The sequence below is a fragment of the Anguilla rostrata genome, chromosome 6 (genome assembly GCF_018555375.3).
Source record: "Anguilla rostrata isolate EN2019 chromosome 6, ASM1855537v3, whole genome shotgun sequence".
Taxonomy (NCBI): domain Eukaryota; kingdom Metazoa; phylum Chordata; class Actinopteri; order Anguilliformes; family Anguillidae; genus Anguilla; species Anguilla rostrata.
In genome coordinates this window covers 9,356,295-9,378,461 of record NC_057938.1, presented here as the reverse complement: position 1 = coordinate 9,378,461, position 22,167 = coordinate 9,356,295, and the positions used below count along the sequence as shown (strand labels likewise).

General features: G+C 44.5%; 2 protein-coding genes and 2 non-coding genes across 5 annotated transcripts; 1 reads left to right on the top strand and 3 right to left on the bottom strand.

Annotated features, from left to right (window-relative positions):
• Window positions 1-104: 104 nt before the first annotated feature.
• Window positions 105-11,757, bottom strand: pask (PAS domain containing serine/threonine kinase). Of its 2 annotated transcripts, none has more exons than XM_064338198.1 (20): window positions 11,276-11,757; window positions 10,475-10,699; window positions 9,825-10,054; window positions 9,339-9,509; window positions 8,601-8,738; window positions 7,816-7,950; window positions 7,388-7,610; window positions 6,876-7,057; window positions 6,450-6,615; window positions 6,268-6,357; window positions 5,652-5,820; window positions 4,600-5,465; window positions 3,953-4,125; window positions 3,420-3,587; window positions 2,720-2,845; window positions 2,478-2,612; window positions 2,051-2,250; window positions 1,605-1,738; window positions 1,287-1,430; window positions 105-779 (listed from the first exon to the last, which is right to left on the bottom strand). In XM_064338198.1, exons 2-20 carry the CDS (start codon window positions 10,677-10,679, stop codon window positions 598-600), a joined length of 3,837 nt encoding a protein of 1,278 aa, XP_064194268.1. In that variant the 5' UTR covers window positions 10,680-10,699; window positions 11,276-11,757; the 3' UTR covers window positions 105-597. The 2 variants fall into 2 exon arrangements, with proteins under 2 accessions (XP_064194268.1, XP_064194269.1); XM_064338199.1 differs by having other exon boundaries at window positions 6,876-7,048.
• A 196-nt stretch (window positions 11,758-11,953) lies between these two features.
• Window positions 11,954-18,997, bottom strand: klhl6 (kelch-like family member 6). The gene is made up of 7 exons (XM_064338191.1): window positions 18,133-18,997; window positions 17,470-17,635; window positions 15,836-16,285; window positions 14,911-15,148; window positions 14,077-14,279; window positions 13,720-13,933; window positions 11,954-13,399 (listed from the first exon to the last, which is right to left on the bottom strand). The coding sequence occupies exons 1-7, from the start codon at window positions 18,414-18,416 to the stop codon at window positions 13,098-13,100; spliced, it is 1,857 nt and encodes a 618-aa protein (XP_064194261.1). The 5' UTR covers window positions 18,417-18,997; the 3' UTR covers window positions 11,954-13,097.
• trnag-gcc (transfer RNA glycine (anticodon GCC)) lies at window positions 18,908-18,978 on the bottom strand. The gene has a single exon. It is a non-coding gene; the product is annotated as a tRNA-Gly (tRNA).
• A 353-nt stretch (window positions 18,998-19,350) lies between the features above and the next one.
• trnad-guc (transfer RNA aspartic acid (anticodon GUC)) lies at window positions 19,351-19,422 on the top strand. The gene has a single exon. It is a non-coding gene; the product is annotated as a tRNA-Asp (tRNA).
• Window positions 19,423-22,167: the final 2,745 nt, after the last annotated feature.

Genomic DNA, 22,167 nt, shown 5'->3' with positions numbered 1-22,167 from the left:
ATGGCACCAAGAAACACAGGCAACTGAAAGCTTCATAGCAACTCAATAGTGAAAAATCATGTTTAGAGGCTAAAAAAAAGAGACAAAATGAGTCCGTTTAAAAAAAACCCCATACCTACTGACAGTACACCCCCTCCCCTAAAATGATAGACTGTGGGAGCAGGTCATTGTATATACAGGACATGCCCTCAACAAGCCAAAAGGTGGTACTTTACTGCCAGTTTCTGAAAAAACTGTTTTTCTCAAAAATGCACCACACTTCAAATCACAGATTTTAACCTGCTTTTAATTGCTTCGGTAGGGGGAATAATAATAATAATAATAATAATAATAACTTATCAAAATTCAGTTGTCCCCTCAAGACTTGTGCTGACTTGCCCTACAGCTATTGAGGCCCTCCAGGGCCAGGGTTGAGTAGCCCTGCAGTTATCATAGCCCTCCAGCGCCAGGGTTGAGTAGCCCTGCAGTTACCATAGCCCTCCAGGGCCAGGGTTGAGCAGCCCTGAGTTACCATAGCCCTCCAGGACCAGGGTTGAGTACCTCTATAAGCACTGCAGTGCCCCAGGACGCCATTTTAAAAGCTCTGCTTTCCAGTCATCACTCATCAGCGAGATACTTGAGAAGTTCTGTCTCCAGAGCAACCATGGCGCTATGGTCTTCCTCATCTTCGTCCTCATCTGGAAGGGATTCCTCGGAAGGGCTCTGGCACTGCTCTGCATCTGGATACACCCCATCTTCCTGTGAAGCCCCTTGGTCTGACCCATGGAACAGGAGAGAATCTGGAAATGCAGAAACTGCAGTGAAGATGGCTTGAACCAACATCTGTTTGGAAAAGCCATGAGGTTTGTAAATCCAAGCATGCAATACTTCTGATGGGACACAGGACTCCTGAATAAGAGTCTTGGGCTCAAACCAAAAGTGGGGCCCTCCTGCCATTTTGTATTTAGTTATACAGTTGTTTTAATTATTCAGGGTGTTTAAAGATATCGTGAAGCTGTCCAGCACAAAAATGTACTTCAGTGCATGAGCATCTGCTGCACCTCAACATCCAGCTCTATGTAAACTATGTCAGTTCATCCAAGTACCGCTGGACAGAGTTCTGTGCTCAGTGGTTTAATCCTTTGAAGAATCTTTTTTTTTTCTTCAAAATTCCAAGTCAGTGTTCTAGAACTCCACTGCTTTCAGTTACCAGTAGTGATTGTAACATCAGCACTAGAATGTTCAGTTAAGAACGTTCTAATCACATACACCTTAGAGGGTCAAAGCAGTAGTTATGAGGCTCTCACTGTGACTGGCGGGAAACACCTCCTCCCAGCTGTAGTGGCCGAGGTTGATGGGCTGGCGGATCCAGGGAGCCTGCAGCACTGCCTCCAGGGTGCTCCTCAGCCCAGGCTCTGGGTGCAGCAGGCCAGACAAGAGCCCCTGCAGCTCTGCAGGAGGGAAGAGGCACGATCCCCGGGGAGAGGGTTAGCGTTCCATTGCTTTTCCGAGAGGCGAAGGGGGAAATACCGGCATACATGTTCCACAATTCCATAACTCTAAGCTCTTGCATGCATTTGTTCAACAGAACGCACATGTATTTTGGAAACAGCTGGGCTGTTTACCTGAGGAGACGGGGAAGGGAAGGCGGAGCTGTGCTTGCAGAGTCTCCTCCACCTCACAGAAAGGGTTTTCACTGAACAGCAGAGTGAACAGGAGCACCCCCAGGGACCACATCTCCAGCTCAGGACCCTCATACCTGCACAACGCATGCACGCCACACAAACATGCACACACACACACACGCAGGTGTCACAAAAACCCACAAAGCATCTCAAAGCTTTGTGTAATCTATGAAATTCACCTGTGGATGAAACTGCTCTGTTTTTGAGATCAATTCAGTTTTGAAATGATCTGACACTGAACTCAAAACTGTATACTTTAGCATTGAAAAGGGTGCTTATTCTTAAAACTAATGCCGGAACCAGAAACATTCCATCCATTGGTAAGATAAAGCTGAGTGTTAAATGCCTTTAGATAGAGGTGAGCAGCTACAGGGCGCCATACGTACGGGTTTCCCTGCAGCACTTCAGGGGAGCAGTACTCCAGCGTGCCGCAGAACGTGTAGAAGAGCTTTCCAGGCTCCAGCACGGCGGCGGAGCCAAAGTCAATGAGCCTGATGTTGAAGTTGGTGTCAATGATGATGTTTTCATCCTTGATGTCCCTGTGAAGGATTCCTTTGCCTCTAAGGTAGGCCACCGCAGCCACCAGCTGGCACACAAAAACATCATACGTATTTAATATTAATAACGACTGGTAGCCGTTTGCTCATATGTAAAAGAGTAGCAAAAACAGTAGCTATTCTCTCAACAGGATCACAAAAGACAAGCCTGAATGGAAAGTTCATTAGTTCTCGAGTTAAGAGGACAGCCAAAATGGCGGCACACGTTTTCCATCACGTGAAGCAGGAGAGCCCCAAAGGCACCTGCCTCCCTCACCTGTCTGAAGATATAGCTGGCCAGCGGCTCGTCCAGATGAGGCTGCCGCTCGATGAACTCGAACAGGTCCAACCCTTCCCCGTGCTTCTCCATCACCATCTGGAAGAAGTGGTCGTTCTCGAACACCTCCAGCACCTGAAACCAGAGGGTTGCCAAAGTTCTAACACTGGAGGCCCGTACCCCAGTGACATTCAACCTCCTCTCTGAACAGCATGACTGCCTTCCAGAAGTTTCTCTCCCACCTTAACGATGTTGGGGTGCTGGAGACGGGTCAGTATGGCAATCTCTTGGCTGACCCGGCCCATGTCGGGATCGTCCACCCAGCAGTCTTTCACGATGCGGACCTTTTGGATGAACTTCACAATGACCTGACCAAATGCAGGAACACTTAAATAAATAAATGTGAGCTCACTTATAGAATAACACCACCAAATCACTGGTGGATCCAGTGGATCCAAATCTTAACTGTGTACTTCGCAGAATCAACAGTGTCAATGCCAATCCAACTTCACCCAGAGGGAGAGAACAGACACAACAACAAAAAAAACCTCACCTGAAGGGTATGTTCTAAGGATCTTACAATTCACAAAAGTGCGCAAAACCTTTAGATGCGAAGCACCTCATGGACCTGACTTGTAACTCACTCACACAACGTTTAGCAGGCTGAAGATTCCCCACAAGGGGGAGCTATTAGCACTCAAGTAGTTGAAATGAGTGACACTTTCAAGCCTTTCTGGTGTGTCAGCCTGTCCTCCATGTTACCCTCCAGGTAAACCACTTTATTATTTTAGTACTTCAGCTGTTGTTGTGGAGATGACCACAGGCTGGGGATGCTACGTAAGAGTGCTGTGTCAAATCTAAGCCAGGGTGTGCCCTTGTTAAATAAATTATTTCTAAGAGGCGTGTTATATTTTGCCAGTACGGCGTGGGTGCGAGTCTCACCTCCTTGCCGTCGGCGAGCCTGCGGGCCTTCCAGACGAAGCCGAAGGCTCCTCTGCCCACGGCACACAGGGGGCAGTACTCCTCCCCGAACTGGCCCTCGCACGCCCGCGAGTGCTCCAGGTCCTGGGTGGAGCGCTGCGCCTCGCCCCGTCCCGCATCCCGGATCACCTGCCAGAGGGGGCGTCAGGTTAAATTACACACTATTGATTATAGTTACCCATGACCTGCACTAGGAAATACTAGGAAAGTACTGGTATACAAATTATGCAGCTAAGTGATGAATAAATATAGCACACTAGGAATTAACACTGACGATACAACATCTTGGATAAGAATGCATACAGGCTAAGGTTAGGCTGCTACAGCATGTGGATGTGTGCTTGGCACCTCATTTTGTACACTTGTTTGAAGTCTTTTAACAGTAAATGCATTTGTGAAAGAGATTAAAACATGTTATTTAAATCTCCTGGAAGAGCTCATTTACACTTTATCAAAGATGTAATTTGTTGGAAAGTTGTGATTGTGGTGCTCACCTCCCCTAGACTCAGCCCAGATGTGTCCTGGAGAGAGCTGCTGTTGATCTCGGTGTCAGACTGCAGACCCACCAGCACCCCCTGCTGGTGGTCAATGTTGCTGCACCTCAGCCACACGCAGAAGAGGGGCTGACCGTTGGGAAGCTCAGTTTTCTGAATCTCCAACAGCACATCTAAATAACAAGTGATGTGAATGTGGTGACTGTGGTTGTGCTGAAGCTATGTGGTCCAGTTGTCAAATTGTTTGGGATCAGATTAAACCTTTTGTTAAATATTTTGTGGCTCGACATTAAGCACATTTACAGTACATCCTTGCATTGCAATGAAGGTTTTTTTGCACTTTTTCAATTAAGCTTGAACCATTTCACCTAAAATCTATTTGAGCCATTTTATTTTTACCACTGAACAGACACCATAGGCTTGTATTAATGGTATCTGAGGTGAAACATAAATATAAACGCACAAGCATATGACCGGTGAATCTTGTTTTACCTGGGTTAAGGCCATTGCACAAGTGATTAATATTGAGAGAGCCTGTTCATGTCTGGAGCTGCCACTAAGAGGTAGCTAGAAAGCTAGGTAGCTTTTATAACAGCCTTAAAGGCTGGAACTACAGTACTGTGGCAGAGGGAAGAAATGTAACCTACTGAGTCTGGATCCATCTCTGTGGTAGCAGTTTCCCCGGTAGCGCCCTTCTAGGATCTCCCCCTTCTTGATGGACGGTCCTGGGCCTTTCAGTGACTGCTTCTTTGGGGTGGAGGTTGTTGGAATGTCTGCCTGTGTGCATGTCCAGGCCCCCACGTTCTTCTCCGCTCCTTCGCACTCACGGCTTCTGTGGGGTGCGTCCGAACAGCGATCCTGCACCGCTTCCGAAGAGGCACCCCTGGCTCCCCCTCCCTCCGCGGGCCCTGGTGTCTGCTCCACTTTGGTCTCTACCTCCGGGTCGGACTCTACCACGTACGGGGAGGGGGTGCGGAGCAGCTCAGCCGTGTCGCAGGACGTCTGGGAGAGGTCGGCGGGCAGGAGCTCCAGGCTGCCGCTCAGGTCCAGGTCGCGCAGGGCTCTGGTGATCACGTGCCCGTCGATGTCCACGTCCAGAAAGCAGCTGCCGGAGTCCGAGGGGGGGAAGGGGTCGCGGGCCGGGCGCCCGTCCTCCGCGCGGTCCGCCCCCGAGCCCCCGGCCCACTTCTCGCAGAACCCGGAGGACGACCGGCTGCCCATGGAGATCACCTCGAAGCTGGAGTTCTGTGAGTCTTTGAGCTCTGCGCACGGGCTGTCCTGCAGGGGGCGCTCTCCGCTGGGCTCACGCAGGGCCTGCTCTTCTGGGCCCGGAGCGGCCGGGTCTGGAGGGGCGGGGCTAACATCGGGCCCCGGGAGGAGCTCGTGCCCGGGCCACGCGGGGGACGGACAGGGCACCTGCACGTCCTGAGTCAGCAGGAGGGCACCCACACACCCGCTGCCCGTTGGGCCCCCCAGGGCTGCCTGCTCCATCAACTCAGCGGTACCATCTTGGCTGTGGGGCGAGCAACACAATGTCTGCACTACACTGTCAAAATATATTTTTATTTTCTTGTCAAACTAAAGGAACTTATTTTCATGTTGCCGCTTCTTGCAGGACTTTTTCAGAAGACTGTATAACTAAGATGACTTTCTAGTGTTTGATTTTCCCAAATAAACACAAGGAGACGGGGGTACGTACGCCTCCAAAGGGGTGGAGGTAACGGTGGGTGAGGACAGTGTGGATGGGGCGCTGCCCTGGTTCTCCAGCCTGTCGCTGGTCCCGGTGAAGATGTTCTCCTTGCCAGAGGCCTTGCTCTGTGTCTCCTGCTGAACCATGGCCATGTCCCCAGCCAACAGTGTGTTAGGATCTGCATAACAAGCAAGCAAGCCAGCAAGCAAGAAAAAACTTTAAAAACTCAACCAATTCACGTATTTACAGCCATGAAGCAATGGAAACAATGAAAACTTGTTTTTAGAAGTAGTGTTAAGGCACACCCCTTTGCCTAATTGTGATAGTGCTAATAAGGCTAGTTTCACAGCAACAGATTACGCACAGTCCTAGACTAAATTAAATTTTGAAGGGAGATGCTCTGTACAAAACTCAGTTTAGTCAAGGAATAAGCTTAATCTGTCTGTGAAACCGACCCATAGTTTGTTTAGTCAAAGAAAACCGACTCATTTCGTTTTTGCATCAGTATTAACACAGAGGTTGACACTGACAACAGCAACTGGGATACCTGTTTTGTAACTGCATATGGAGCTTCCATTGATCTATAAATGGCTACATCTGACGTATGCTATAGAGCAGGACCCACCTCGCAGTTTCCCCTCCAAAAACAGGGGCAGGCTGGAATGACTGGACATGCTTCCAGGCTGGTTAGCGCTGGCAGAACGTCTACAGTGATCTGAATGAACAGAGTGAGGAATCCATCGATGAGCCCCTAGCATGTTTTATTGCGCACACTAACGCCACCTCCCCTCACACCCTGAGAGTTACCCGTGTAGCTGCAGGAAGAGCTGGCGCAGCTGGCATGGAAGAGGAGACGTCCCTGTGAGGAGGAGTTGACCCCGAGCTCGTCCTCGAGGTGCTGAAGCTGGGGGCTTGAGGTCTCCTCCACCGCACACAGACACTCGTAGAACCCCGGCATCAGGAAGGTGATGTTCTACCAACACAATGCAGCGTCGAAATGCATCAATGCGGTAATGTTGAACATTCTGAGACCTTAGCATGTTTGGAATGGCAACACCTTTGCTTTTGTCAGTTTGGAATAGCTACACCTTAGCTTTTGACAGTCTGAATGGCAACACTTTAGCATTATTCAGTTTGAATGGCTAACACCTTAGCTTTTTGTCAGTTTGAAATGGCTACACTGATGAAGCGCTAGCGCGTAAGCCCGTCTGTAAAGTGTCAGAATTGTGATACCTTTCCCTGTAACTCGGACTTCCTGTACCCAAAGTGCACAGCGGCAAAGCCGTCGCTGACGCTGCGGATGGAGCCGGCTGGATCCAGGGTGAGAAGTCCGCTGAGTGTTGTGAAGACCCAGATGGTCCCGGAGAAGATCAAACCTGTGCCTGGCGACGGGTGGCAGCTGTCCTCTGGGCATCCTCAAAACCAGAGACACAAACGAACATGGACACACAAGAGTAATTTATTCAGACTGGAGTTCACAAACTCTTCTGAAATATGTTCTCAACAACTTGCAATGAACGCTTTTTGTAAAACCTCCAAAATCTATTCCATCTCCTATTCATACAGCTGGATCATTTATGAAGAACTGCAGATTACGTGACCATAAAAGGCCTAACCCACAGTGTTGTTAACACCATATACACCAGACCACAAATCCACCTGACCTGGTGGCCATGGGTGCAGAGTCAATGCCAGCAGAACACATTATTCCCCAGTGGGTCCTAGCCAATGGTGCTGCTGCTTACCGTGTGACTGTGGTCTCGGGGAAGAATCCTCTGGGTGTGATGGAGCAGCTGACTTGTTTAAGCTGGATGACACAGGTGCAACCTCAGCTCTCTCTGGCATGACCCCACCAGACTGGTCCCTCAGCCAAGATTTCCCACAATCCACTGCAGCCTTGAGTTTGATACAAAGTGGGAAGGTGCTGCCATCCTTGCTTTTACCGGATACGCGTTGGATTCTCAGCATCTACAAAGAGATAAGAATAAGCAAAGAAAAAAGCAAATATTGTGTTTACAGATTTATAATTCACAAATTAAAAAATCTATTGCAGGGCAACTTAAGCAGCTGTCTTGAACTTCAGGGGCATGTTGACACCGCGTAACGTAAAAACATCAGGTTGTGTTCTTTCAACAACCGCTGTATCCTACCAAGTAGGGTTGTGATATCTAACCTTGGGTAAGCTCCTTTGGTGAGGAGGGAGGCGGAGGGATGGAATGAGATCCCCAATTGACAGCCCTGTCACCTCGTCAGCACCCTGGTAACCATGAAGATGAGCAAAGGTGGGGTCACAGCTGAGGATCCTCCCCTGAAATGACAAACAACAGCTTGAAACACCAAGAAATGGACAGCAGTCATGCCCGTTTCAGACAGAAGAGTGGCTCCCAGTTTATGAAGGAGAGGGTCTGTATCTTGGACTTTCTAGACTGCACATTGTAGATAGTGCCATTTCATCCAACAGTGCTTAGTAATTAGGTTAAATTGAACCTTTCATTAAAACATTTCATTTGCCCTCCTCACATTCAGTTGCCACAACAATTGTCCCATATGAAATGCACAGTGCCCTTCAAAATTATTGTCACCCTTGATAGACACAACCACAGATCATGACATTAACAGTGAGGCCCAATCCAATATAATGGTTTCCCGATAATATTGGCTGATATAGGGCTTCCACAGGTATATCTGAAATCTCAAAAATCCCATATTGGTCAGGCAGAAATGAACAGATAATAAATATGCTCAGAAATAATAAACTATCATTTCAAAACTTTTTCCTCCAAGCAGGAGGAAAATACAGTATAATTTCCCCATTTTGAGCATGCAATATAGTTCATTACCTTTTATTTTATACATAATCTTCTACTGAAGATGCCAATGATTTTAGAGATCAATGTTTGACCTACAACACTGTAACACCTTATTTGTTGAAATCTGCATGCTACACGGAAGACCTACGTCTTGCAAAAAAGACACACAGGCAGCAATTCTCTCCACGCGTTCCATCACAACCAGACAGCGGCGTCCCTCTGGGGTCAGTCCTCTGGTCCATACTGAAACTGGTACCGCAGTGCCAGACTTTCTCACTGCCTCAACCTGCACAAGCGGTACAGAGAGAGGAACACTGTTTCCAAGATACAGTCAAACTGGCCAGGACAGTAAACACATATTAAAATGCTCCGTTAGCTATTACTAGCTGGCTATTCAAGAGCAAACATAGGATGTTTCAAAATATTCCTTCCTCAGTGTGTAACATCAGAGTCCACACACATGGGTCTAGGGAGTCTTTACTTAGTAAGCATTATTGCAGTTGCTATGACACTGGCTCATCCAGTGTTGTGGAGTTCAAAATTGTGGTGACCCACATAAAATCAGTGCATATGCACAGTTACACATTCAACTGTTCTCACAGCAGACAAACTTTAAGGATTCTCACAATTAATCACAAAAACTATGATCCAATATAATTCCAAGACCAATTTTTCAGTATTTTTCAGTATTATTCAGTATTCCAGTATCACTCTCATAACCAGGTACAGTTTAAACCAGTAAATTGTTTTATACACTTATCTTTGAACTTTTAATTGGTCCTATAAAAATCCAGAAATGCTAAATTACTGTAGAGAACGTAAAACATTCCTAAGATTTTTCAAACATTGGTGAATTCTGACACATAAATATTGCAGTAGTTCTTACCACTTTGCCTGACACATCAGTCATACTCCCATCATCCCCAATATGCTCCTCTCCCAAGGCTTCCTCCATGATTTGACTGGTTTTCCTTAGGAGGCCAGACAGCTTCAATCCAACAAGATCATTGCTGCTGTACTCAAACAATTTGCAAGCCTGGTCATTAGCAGCCAATATCTGTGAATACGATAAACAAAAAAATGAATTTCCTTGTCCAATAATTGAAGAAATCAGTGGAAATATTCTGTGCTCTCCTGTTTAATCCAATATAATAATAAAAAACAAGAGAGCATATATCTGCACAAAAGAATAAATAAATAAATAAATAAATAGTGTTTTAGTTCTCAGTAAATTTTCCTTCCAAGTAGCCCATGCTGTATATCCCACTCTAGCCTCCACTACAGGGCTTCCTACCTGTATCAGGGAATATTTCATTGGCTTTCATAAAACAAAAATAAAAATAAAAAATGGAACAACCCAGCATAAATATACCTCCATGGTTTTAGAATCAACAGTGAGGACTGCTTTACTGGGACTGTGGATGGCAGGAGGCCTGGACTGCTTGAGGACTCCAGTGGCCAGTTGAGCAAGAAAAGATGAGGACACACCACAGCAGTCCAGCAAAGAGCAGGATGGACTGCCAGTCTTTGGAAGAATAAAACTGTTCACATGTAGGTTCTGTGCTGCTACTGAGCAGCAGCTGTAAGAGGTCACAGAGTCACCTATAAAGGAGAAAAAATAAAAAGCAATTAAAGTAAAACAACAGGTAAGCATGAGGAAGGACAACTGATGCCTGAGTGAAGAGCACACCTCTTCTGTTATTATGAATAACTTTTGGAGAATGATTTTCCCCTTTTAATCCATTTTGGACATGGTATACCTCTGTCTATAAACTAGTGGCCATTCTTGGCATATCCTGAAGAAACACAATAAAATCTCCATGACCACAGCCCGAGTCAGACTTTAGGTTTTCTTTCTTAAATACAAAGTACAGGAATGTCAGGCAAAAACAATACTCTTCCTATTTCAAGGGCTAACAGCACAGTGTTTTCAATCACCCGTATAGAACAGTTTCAGAGTAACTATCAAAATTAGGAATGCAAGTGTATTTGTATGTTGTAGCCTGACCAACCGACTCTGACCTGATGGCTCGCGGAGATGCCAGCGCTGCAGAGCCGTGGCCTTCTTTGGCGAAGGCCTCCTCGCGCAAGGGTACGACTTGTTTAGATCAAAAGAGTCACCATGGAGCTGGTCCGAAGCGCCGCAAAAGGGGGTCCAACAACTCTCTCCTTTACTATGCGCGTCGGATAGGTGTTCTGCAGAATGGCTGAGGGCCCGCAGCGACATTGCAACCGTCTTCTTAGCCGCTATAAGCATAGGAAATGCATGCCATCAACATTAAACGTACCACACCGTCACCTGTTTCACTTGACAATCTTACTGGGATTGAGACTATCCTGTCACAGGTTTTAAGAACCTCACTTCACTTCGAAAATCACTTCAACAATCGTGTCAGTGTAATATTTTCAATCATAACTACAGTAGCTAGCTAAATACAAGCGGCATACAGCTCACAATGACATTAGCTATAATTTAGGACAAACACTACAATTGCAAGTCTCATAGCAGATGGCAGGTTTTAGGTCAGCGCGTTAACTACCCCGAATAGCATGCAATACATAATATTAGCCCACTTAATGTAAACGTTACTAATATTAATGCCTTGAGTTCAGTGACTTAATGTGGTACTTCACTAGACTGTAACTTATGTGAACAGACAACACACGTTAGCGGTACGCCAAGTTACTTGTAGAATCAAGTTAGCCAACCGGGCTATCTAGCAAGTAAAAACAATTATTAGCGTTGACATATTACAGCGGGGTAACATCACCATAATAAAGACACCTCACGAAGACCTAACCAGTTAGCTATCATGTACTTACGACTTAGTTTCTTAATCAATTTGTGTGATTTTCTGGACGCCTCAGAAAACAAAGCTAATAAACCTTAGACTGTCCCAAAGTTTGACGTAACGGTAAACGAAAAATATCTCTAGATATAACTAGCTACTAGATACTGAAGAAATCAGTGGAAATGTTCAGTGCTGATACTAGATACTGCCAGGTAATGCCAATTAGCTAACTTAGCTAGCTACGCTCATACTGCTGAAAACGTAACGTTGGATAATGTTAATCGAATGTACGACGAAGTTACGACGTAGCTTATTTATCACGTCAGTTTGGTAATATTTGCAAGTTTACGTATTTCAAAAGTATTTTAAAACTTTAGCCGGTTAACTAGCTAAGACATTGTGTTCAATGCTTCTAGCAAATTTCAAATTGCGCTGAGCATTTCGTAACGCGGGAGCGCTTCAGGGGAAATTTGTACACAGAAACGAATGAGAGAGCAGTTCTGGAAACAGACAGAAAGCGGATCCAATGAAATTTTCCAAAGGAGGACTCCACGCATTGTTTACGGGCGGCTCTTTGGCTAGTTTCTATGGGAACGAGAATGGGTTGGGCCAGCCAAAAAAAAAAAAAAAAAAAAATGCTCTGAGCAAGAACCATAGGAAAAATATATGAATGAGCTAATAATAGCTCATGGACAATCAATGGACACTGTTATAAAAGGTTTTTTAAATATCACTTTATTGTAGTAACCAAATCAATTTGATCAAATAAACATAAACATATATTTATACAAAGATATTGAAACATAAACATCTCTTATTGTGACCCATGATTTCATTGTTTTGCAGTTGCTGTATTTCACAGTCGCCCTCCTCATACAGAACCACAAACCATCTTTTGTTGACATCTCATCTTTTCACATTTTTAATTGCCAAATTTGGGTTCTACAGTAGTGCCTCTCGAGTTACCACTATATGACCCTCACCTGCAAACCAGAATGTGGCAAACCGGCTGATGGAGAGCACATGCACCTGGGTTGTGTTAACTAATCTGCCAGGTGCTTAAAGGTGTTTCTCTCCACGGTTCGGGGCCGAGACCGGGAGCTCACACCGATGAGTATTTTTGATTTTCATTTCATTTAGTTTCAGTTTTGTTTATCTGAGCACACGACTAAGAAAGAAACTAGTCAACTGAAAAAATGGCCAGCAGATCCCAGCGCGACCTGAAAAGCAATCCTGGGTTTTACTTTCTCTTGTCTTTATTAACTCAGTTTGTTGTTTTAGTTAATTGATTTTGCCTGGAACCCGTGAGGGAGAAAGGTGAAGATGTTCCTTTATTTAATTTTGTGTTCGTGTGGGTACGCTCTCTCTCTCCATGCGGTAACCAACGGTGTTTTCCAGAACTTCCGCTTCTCTCTCCCAGGGGTGTCATGCTGACATGTGACACAGAAGCATTGTGTGTTCCTACTAGGAACCTGATAAGCCAATGAACATTTTACAGCCTACAGACCATACAGTACTTCAGAAGAAAGCTAGTGCATATTTGAGGAGAGCTGTTCATCTCATTCATGTCAAGTCAGTGCCTAACATGTTATATGGGAGAATTAAGCGGTAATCCATGGAATCCTGACCATCTTAAATGATCCTGCCCTTGGCCAATCTTTCCACTTGTATAAAACACACAAAAAGTATCTTGTCCCTGAAACTACGATCAAATTTCAAAGCGAAGAGGCTTTCCCTCAATAGAAGGATTTTCTCGAACATAATACAAAAATGCAACATTTAGGCAATGAGCATTTTGTTCTGAGGTAATTGAGGTAATCTAGTTGGCAGGGCCCCCATCCGTTTTGTGTATGTCACGCAGAGTCTGTCCCGGCTCGAATCCGCCGTATGTGTGTGTAGGACTTCCTGAGGGTGACACTGCCATGGTGAGACACCCCTCGGGGAAGTACGCACTCCTCTGTCAGCTTCTGCGCCTGAGGGTCCCAGCACAGCACCGTGGCAATCACCTCGTTCTTCTCGTCGCGCCCGCCGGTGATGAACAGCTTGTCGCTGCAAGCGGCAATGCCACAGCTGGCTCTCTCGTGGCCGAACTGCGTCACCAGGCTCCAGGAGTCCTCCCGAGGGCTGTAGGAGTAGAGGGCCTTCATCGCGCCACCTTAGGAAACACAACACATTAGCAAACAGATGCCAGCAAGGACCTGTTCACACAGCTGCTCATAAATGGAATTAGCGCTGCATGGATTTGTAGAGGAAGACTACAAACCCATAACCCAAGAGTGACTTAATTCCCCCCCCCCCCCCCCCCCCTGAAGATTCTATCCTTTGGCCATGGTATTATTGGCAACAATTTCTCTTTCCACTTTCAAATATTTTAAGTCAGCTTTTTTCATCAAAAGGCTAAAACCAGTCCGGTGTAGTTGACCTACTAACATGCTTTAGAATCAGAAATGATCTTAATATTAGTTTAATACGAACCAACGACGTAGATGTGATCCTTGAAGGTCACAGCGTTCGTGCACTTGGCTTCAATGGGCATGGGTGACTTGAGAGTCCACTCTTTTGTTGAAGGGTCGTAGCACTGCATCTTGTCTGTGGCCAGCTTGCCGTTGGGACCCCCTCCAATCACATACAGCTTTTCGTTGTGGCTTGCAGCAGCGAAGGAGCTTACGCTCAGTACAAGGGGGGGTGCCTGTGACACGTGTACAAAAATGCACAAATGAAATGTGCTGCAAATCTGCCATAAAGAATTAACAGTAAAACATGGTAAATTTCTGCAAGCTATCAAAAAATTGTGAGAGGCTGTGAGTGTATTGTGCCACCTTGGAAACCCACCTCAGACCAACAGTTGTGAAAAGCGTCATAGGCCTCTACACTGCTGTGTCTTTGTGTGCCATCAAATCCACCCAGCACATAGACCTTCCCACCCAGAACGGCCATTTTGTGTCTCCAACGCCCAGTGATCAGATACTCAATCTGGATCCACTTGTTGAGAGAAGCATTGTACTTCCAGGCCTCATGTTGCGTTTCCTTACCACCTGCAGCATCACAGAAATAGTCAGGATGAACCTGACATGTGGAAGTGGCAGCTGATCTTCACATTTTAACATACTTCAAATATTTTTAATAATCTACCTCAAAATGAAAATGTACGAAAACTATCTTGGACGAAGATGACATTCACTGATGTTTGGTTTATACCCATAAGGTCTACATTATCTGAGGACGTACTGTAAACCTAACATTTAGCGACAAGAGCACAGAAGATTGCAGGTAAAGAAACTCACAAATTCAATGGGAAAAGATGTACTCTCATGAACCATTTATAAATATGGAGGAAGAGCCTCAAGGTAATCTAGAGCAAATAACATGGATTATCAGAATCTATGTCTGTCTGAGTTTGTCCCGGGCTATGAACCAATCAGTCCCATTTTTATATCACCTGTTCTTTCAGTTATTTAATATTTAGCTATTTTCCATACAGTTACAAATGGTTTTAGTCTGCCTAAAGATTTCAATGTGTAACAAAATGGCTCCACTGCTATCACAGCAGGGCTTGATGGAGCCATGCTAGGGGCCACAGATCCCCTTCACAGAGATGGAGGCGGACAAGACTACACAAAGCAAATGGAGCACCCATGTGTGCATAAGAACAGCTGTACTACTTACCAGATATGTATACCTCGTTCCTGAATGTTACACAGGCAAACTCCACCCACTTCTTGTTGTCTGACTCCGTCTCCATCTCGGTGATTGGAAGCTTGGCCACCTCCAGCCGGCTTCGTCGCAGGGGGTCCAGGCAGGTCACCTCCGAGACAAAACGCTCCTCTTTGGTGCAGCCTCCAATGATCATGAACACCTCAGACTGAAATTCTTGTAATCTTGGTTTGGTACGCTCCGAAATTACCTTTGGGAGGAGTCCGAAGTTAGAAAGTACGTTCCATTAGCCCATGGATGTCAAAGCTGTAGTGCTGCTAATCAAGAGCAAACAATGAGTGGAATTCAGGTGCCAAGCTGGTGGATTCAATAAGGTTTTCCATCAGTGTGTTTGATTTAACAGACTGTATAGAAGTGTTACTAGCTTCTTGGTACCCCCTTTTTTACAGCTTGCTTGCTCATGATTTGCATGTCCAGAAACTTAACTTCTGGAATGCTTTGGAAATCAGATTTAGCTTTTTAAAATGTAGTCTAATTGTGCGTTCCCTTCAGTGCTTTAGAATAAAATGTAAAGTACAAGCATAACTCTTCACGTATCTTACACTTAAAAAGAAAGGCAGTATTTTGGCCAAGAAGAGGATCTGAAATATTACTGGGGACGGCGGAATGATGTGTAATGTATAAGACACCACATGCTACACAACTTTCCAGTTTCTCTTTCTCTTTCTGATGCATGTAACACTATGAGAAGCTGCTCTGCTGGGTGGCGCATCCCGGTAAGGGACTGTTCTTGTGCATGGATGGGCTGCATCTTCACTTGGTTCATTTTTATCGATCTATATAGCCAAGTAATCACCCAACTTCCCAGATTTCCTAGCAAACTGATTTGAATTAAAAAATGGCATAATGGTACATTATACACAGTATAATAACTTACCTCGTTCCCAGAAAGGTGATACATGCGTGCCTCCTGGAGTAGCGGGAAAGCCTCCGGGCATCTTCTCACCAGGGCATTTGCTTCCACCTTCTCAACGAAGTACCAAGGGTCCATAAGGGGCAGACGAACATGCTGGAGGAGGCAGGGCAGCAGGCACAGCCTCTCCCCCTCCCGTGCCTGTGTCCAGCGAACCAGTGTCTCGAAAACCATTTCCTCCTCCGACACGTCCAGATCGTCTCGCTGCAATAGGCTGGCCAGGATGTCGCCTGGGAGCTCCAGGAACTCCTCGTGGGCGACCACGTGGGAGAACTTCTGGACGATGTAGTTCTGAACGCGGGTCTTCAGGGCTACCAGGGCATGGGCGTCTGCCAAGCGCAGGACCCCCACGCAGTTTTCCGGGAGGAGGGCTTCAGCCAGGAAGTTGGAACAAGCATCCACCATGCGCAGGAACTGCAGCCAGAGAGGATGAGAAGCACACCATTATGATATGCGTGTAGTATTATACTCTAGACACAGGCTATGTGAGTTTTTCAGCCCTATAGGGGCTGCAAAAGTGTGTAAAGTCAGGTGTAAAATTACAGGGTTACAAGGCTTGGGCACATTAAATTACATTATTTTATATGGATGTGCTGGTCAAAAGGAGAGAGCATGAGAGTATTCACATTAACTGTACAGGTAATATAAAGATGAAGTTCTATGCAGTTTCTGAACCTCTTCATTTTGGCAGGTGTTCAGTTGTAAACAAGAGCTATGCATTCCACCCCCTCAGCTGCACTCAGAAAATAAGCCAAGAATAGAACAAATAACATCTGTACTCAAACTCAAAAATGGAATCATTTTCACTTCCCAGTCAGACAGCTCAGACAACTATAAGACACATTGCTTTGTTTTTGTGTGACTAAACTTAGATTCTTTGAAACTATTAATTCTTTACAAACCATTTCTGAACATAATATATGATTAAAGCACAGAAATGAAATTGTATTGTGAGCTAGTATACCTTAAAATTAGTTTTTTCCACAAAGATGGCAACGCACAAAAAGTTGTGAATGAAAGTGTTAATTCTTCACTGAAGTACATTTCACCTTTATAAATAAAACCCATTCTCTGTATGCCTGAATTTGTATGAGTAGTACTAGTATAGTAGAGTATAGTACTTCTTTTAGGTAAGAGTATGTCTTCCAGGCTTTCAGTTTTCTACCTCTTCAAATGACAAAATTAACGACAATATAGAAATATTTAAAATTAAGATATGTACAATAGAGGTCGATTTATTATTTCCATGGCAATACGTACAGTAGATGCTGATGTACATTCTATGGAACCTGGATTTTTATTTATTTATTGAAACCGACTATGTCCAGCTTGCTTTTGTAAATGTTTACTCCACTAACACCGACTTTAAAAATCTTCCTAGTTTACATACTTTCAGTAGAAACCAAAGAAGGAGAAAAAGAGAAGAGAAACCAGAGTTAAAAACTACAAAAGAGGGAAGAGGACTGAATAAGGCCAGTAGGCTAGACTGGGAAATTATGTGCCCACAATGATTCGGGTAAAAGGTTAGTAAGAGCTAAACCATTCCAGTCTGTCCAAGGTGTGGTTAAACAGGGGCTGAAAATGACAGAAGCTTTCACCTGGAAGAGGCTGGCTGCCTCAAGTGTTTTCTGAACGTTGTGCTTGGTGATTTGTACTTTACTGGTGTAGGTATAAGCCAGGAGAACTCTCATGGTTTCTGCATCAACGCCTTGGATGAGGATACGGTCTTCATATTTCTCTCTTAGATCATTGCAGAACATAGCCCTATAAATGAAAGAGTAAGCAGACTTGTGATGCAAATAAAGTGACCATTGGAACAGAGGCAGCATCATACCCTTATAGGAATCACACAGAATTTTTATGTAGAGCTGTCACAAAGGGCCTGATTCAAGTTTACAAAAAAACAAGTGTTTGCCTCAGTTGTTACAAGAGGCAGACATCAACATCACTAATGATGCATATCTGGAGACTACATACCACAAAACCATAGTTTTTGTGGTTTTTCATCCTGTTGATATAAAAAAAAACGATCTTACCGTTCCGTATCTTACAAAATGAAACTACAAGACTTGAATCGCGGTGCCCTTTCAACAGACCAATACTACTTACTGCAAAAGCATCGCCTTGTTTTTAATATCATCACACAGGGGGTTTTGTTGTCTGTTGACAGTCTAACTGCAATACACTATAAAGAGCTGTGGAAATTCCTTTAAGACCCCTGTACCAAACAAAATGAAGGACAGTTTTGTCATTGGATTCACCTGAAATAATTGCTAGCGGCAGCAAGAACCACCCTGTGGCAGGGGAAGTCCTCTCCCTGCACGTGAAGTGTCACGTCCGTGAGTGAGCTCTCGAGCCGCAGCGTCTCCAGGCCGCCCTGCAGCTCCGTGGACAGGCCCAAGTCGTCGAACTCGATTCTGCCCTCCTCTTCGTTCGAGCTCTCCAGCATCGCCATGGCCCCTCCTGCTGGGTCTCTCTTCTGTGGTTGTGGCAGTGACTCTGTGGCTGCCCGGATCATGTGAGCAGAGTCCTCCATCTCGTTCATGCTTGTTGTCCGACGCAACCGCCAACTTGGCAGTTCATCGATCCGAGTCTTAAATACTCCCTTCACTTGCCACGGCGCATACAAGCACCATGTGTAGGCGGTCTGTGTTTCCCATTGTCTGAGAAAGCCTGTTTATATGTGTGTGTCTTTCTGTTTTCTTGCGAAGCATTTCTGAGGGGTTGGCCAGGCAGACTTCCTGTTCAAGGAAGTGTTATTCTGCGTGTCTACAGACACAAGCAGGTGCATAAAACAGGAAGCTCTGCGCTTTTGCAACATTGCTCCCACAGTCAAAGGCAGCACCATGCCTTCCTTGTCCTATTTTTGAGAACTTCAGACTTGATCGTGTGCTCCTCAAAACTTTGTCCTCACAATGGACATGCATATCATGACAAAACTGATATAAACAGTAGAACAACCACGGCCACCAGTGTGTTTAGAGAGTTTTTAAGTATGCAGAAGGCAAAATATGGTAAGAACAGTAAGAAAAGAGCTGCATTGGCCGGGAATCGAACCCGGGCCTCCCGCGTGGCAGGCGAGAATTCTACCACTGAACCACCAATGCCTAGCTATGAAATATTTTTGTGTTCGTCAAAATGAATGTACATCAGAAAAAAAAACATATCTTCTTTGACTATTTCAATTACTTACTGCCACAATAATATTCACTGATACACAAAAGGAATCCAAATAAACAAATAAAACGAATCTCTATATTCATACTCTATGTAAGCTGCCCCTTGCAATGAAGATATTGACTCCTGCGCAGAAGGAATGAATAAATGAATGAATGAATTAATGAACAACTTTCCATGACAATAGTCTTCAAGCGGACCCTTGCAAAAAGGACATTGTCAGTATAACACAAGAAAAGGAAAAATATGTTATGTTGTGTATACTTTTTTTATTACTATTGTCCGAGACCACACACATGCAATCCTCGTTAGTATAGTGGTGAGTATCCCCGCCTGTCACGCGGGAGACCGGGGTTCGATTCCCCGACGGGGAGGCAGAGCATTTTTTTCTTTTCCCCCACCCTCCCTTCCCTTCCCTTCCCTTCCCTTCCCTTCCCTTCCCTAAAACCACTCGTCAGCAACTACACCATCTGCAAGACCTAGGGGCTAGCTGCATAAAAACTTTATGGCATTGACTAAGCGCTAATATAAGCTATTGATAAATTCCAAAACCAGAAAATGGCTGCCATGGACACATTTTGCCAGATTTAAAATATATAAGCCACTGAACACCTCCACATGAATGACATTTCTAAATATGAACAAAAAAAAGTCCAGAATTTTTTTCCCCAGTTTTTGTTTACTTCTGTTCTACAAACCTGGCACCTAGATGACAGGATGAATGCACCATGCCATAACAAGGCACAAAACAAACCTACAATTGCCTGCATGTTTTGCTAAACCTCCCTAAAACAAAACCCATTCATTCTCTATGGTAGTGCTAAACCACTACGGATGCAATATATTTCTGGCCACAATGCAGGCTGTAATGGAGCTGTGGCGCTGTTTCGAGTGTTACACAAGTATTTGTTCTACTTACCAATTATTTACAAATAATTCAAAAGAATTGGTCTTTCCAGTTTTATTTGCAAATTATTAAAATATCTGTTCTATGTGTTTCAAAGGAAAATGTGAATAACAAAAGTATTTCCACTTTGACTTGAATGGATCACACTAACACACAATTGTACAAAGATTAATTTTAGAATGCTGAAATAACAGCCAGATCCTGTATGAGTTTTTTTCACTACGGTTTTTCAAAAGATTGTTATAATGGCTATTTCAAACATGTGAACCAACTAATCCAGAGAAGGGAAACTTTAGGACAAAATCTCTGTTACAGCAATCTGTATCTGGCACCCGTGTTTAGCTAAAACTACCTAAAACAAAACCCATTCATTCTCATGGTAGTGCTAAACCACTACAGATGCAATTCATTTTTTGGCCACAACGCACGTTGTAAAGGAGCGGTGGCGCTGTTTCGAGATGTATACTTCAAAAAATGCGATGCGATGACGTCACCACAACAGACCCTGACCATCAATGGGGAACGAGAAAGAGACAGGACAGAGGGGCGACGAACTGAGGTGATTCTGATTATTCATTTTTTTAATCAACCGAATTTAAGATTGATTTCCATCACTTCCATCGTCAGGACGAAAATCGCAACTTTTCACACAGCCGTCAATTGATCTATAGAACTAAGTCATCCGGTAACGTAATTTATACTGACATTTGCGAAAACTTTGGCTTCGCGCAAATGGGAAAGTGTGGCACACCGTATAAGAAAAATTTGTCCTGAATAAAGTTAATCGGAAAACAGTTCTCGTCAACTAGCAATATTAAGTAACAATTCACTAATGGCATCTAGGGACGCTGTTCACATCAGCTGATCGCCATCGCAATAGCAGCAGTCTATGGTGCAGAGGTCAAGCACTGGCCCCAACAACCTCCTGCACCCTACAAACAAAGGTCCACATATCCAGGTATGTGAAACACCTGGCTAAGCTTCAGAACACCAGCTCTTCTCTGAACACGAGCCCAGAGAAGCTTCAGGAAACACAGAAGCTAAGGCAGTGCCTGACTACTGACAGTGTAGTCAGCATACCAGTGGTGACTCTCACCCCGTAACTGTCAACCAGCCGGCAGTAACTTCACCTCTTACTGAAGCGGCTGTGGAGAAGATGGTCCTAAGCATCTTGGAAATGCAGCAGCCGTAACACCTGCAGCCTCCGCTAAAGAAGAGGACCAAGACTCCTCACATGTGGCCAGCCTGTTACAAAAATGATGGGTCCTTCAGAGTGGACAAAACAGGTACTTCTACTGCTCCACTAAAGTTTTCAGTATCTACCAGGCAGAGGGTCTTACAAACCCCTAAATGAGTTTTGAGGACTTCATGTCAACAGCCTATTTTCAAAGGGAGATGAAGGCAACAAAAATCAGAGTGCAAGAAAAGAAATTGAAGAGGACCAGCACAGAAGAAGTGCCAAAGGGGCAGCTGTGCAGATTTTGCCATAAAGAACTTAACCAAGGCCCAAATAGCCCACATACACACACAGACTTCACAGATGTGGCCGGAAAAAAATAAAAAAATAAATAAAAATAAAATATATATATATATATATATATATACATAGCCCTGCTAAAGTCTTTTCTCTGTATCAGTCACAAGGTGTGGCATATTTGTGTGTAATAAATTTATAATATGTCACGTTGTGTGTTTATAATGAAACGAAAATTAAATCATACAAAAAAAAAGGAGGAGTGCCAAAGGGACAGCTGTGCAGATTTTGCCAGGAACTCAAACAAGGCCCAAATAGACCACATACTCACACAGACTTCCCATGAGTGGCTGGAGCATATATATATATATATATATATACACACACTGTCTGCTAAGGTCTTTTCTCAGTACCAGTCACAAAGCATGGTAAGGGAGATGACCGAGAGAGTTTCAGGTCTCCACTTTTTAGGAGAAATGGTCAGCTGAAACAATGGTCAGCTGAGAAAGGAAAATAACACAGACACAAACCTCCTCCCCAACAAAGTGTCATCTTTCTCTCGATTAAAACAAGATGGCGAGTCTTCCGCAGGTTTCCTACTCTAATCTAAAACCTAACAAAAATGTGCACATTAAAGAAAAGGAAAATTACCCATCCAAACACCGTACAAAAAAATTAAAATAAACAAGGAACCACCAAACAAAGCCACAAGTCCGTAACATTGTGCAGGACCCAGTC

Bases quoted from the DNA above. Each gene is read 5' to 3' on its own strand.
- pask (XM_064338198.1), bottom strand. From the start codon at position 10,679: ATGTCGCTGCGGGCCCTCAGCCATTCTGCAGAACACCTATCCGACGCG. The intron at 5,466-5,651 runs GTACGTACCCCC...CTCGCCCCACAG, and splicing joins ACCTCCACCCCTTTGGAGGC to CCAAGATGGTACCGCTGAGT. The intron at 1,431-1,604 runs GTAAACAGCCCA...TCCCTCCTGCAG, and splicing joins TCCCTTCCCCGTCTCCTCAG to AGCTGCAGGGGCTCTTGTCT.
- klhl6 (XM_064338191.1), bottom strand. From the start codon at position 18,416: ATGAACGAGATGGAGGACTCTGCTCACATGATCCGGGCAGCCACAGAG. The intron at 16,286-17,469 runs GTGAAAGCTTCT...CTCTGGCTGCAG, and splicing joins AGGCAGCCAGCCTCTTCCAG to TTCCTGCGCATGGTGGATGC. The intron at 14,280-14,910 runs GTAAGTAGTACA...GTGATGCTGCAG, and splicing joins GAACGAGGTATACATATCTG to GTGGTAAGGAAACGCAACAT.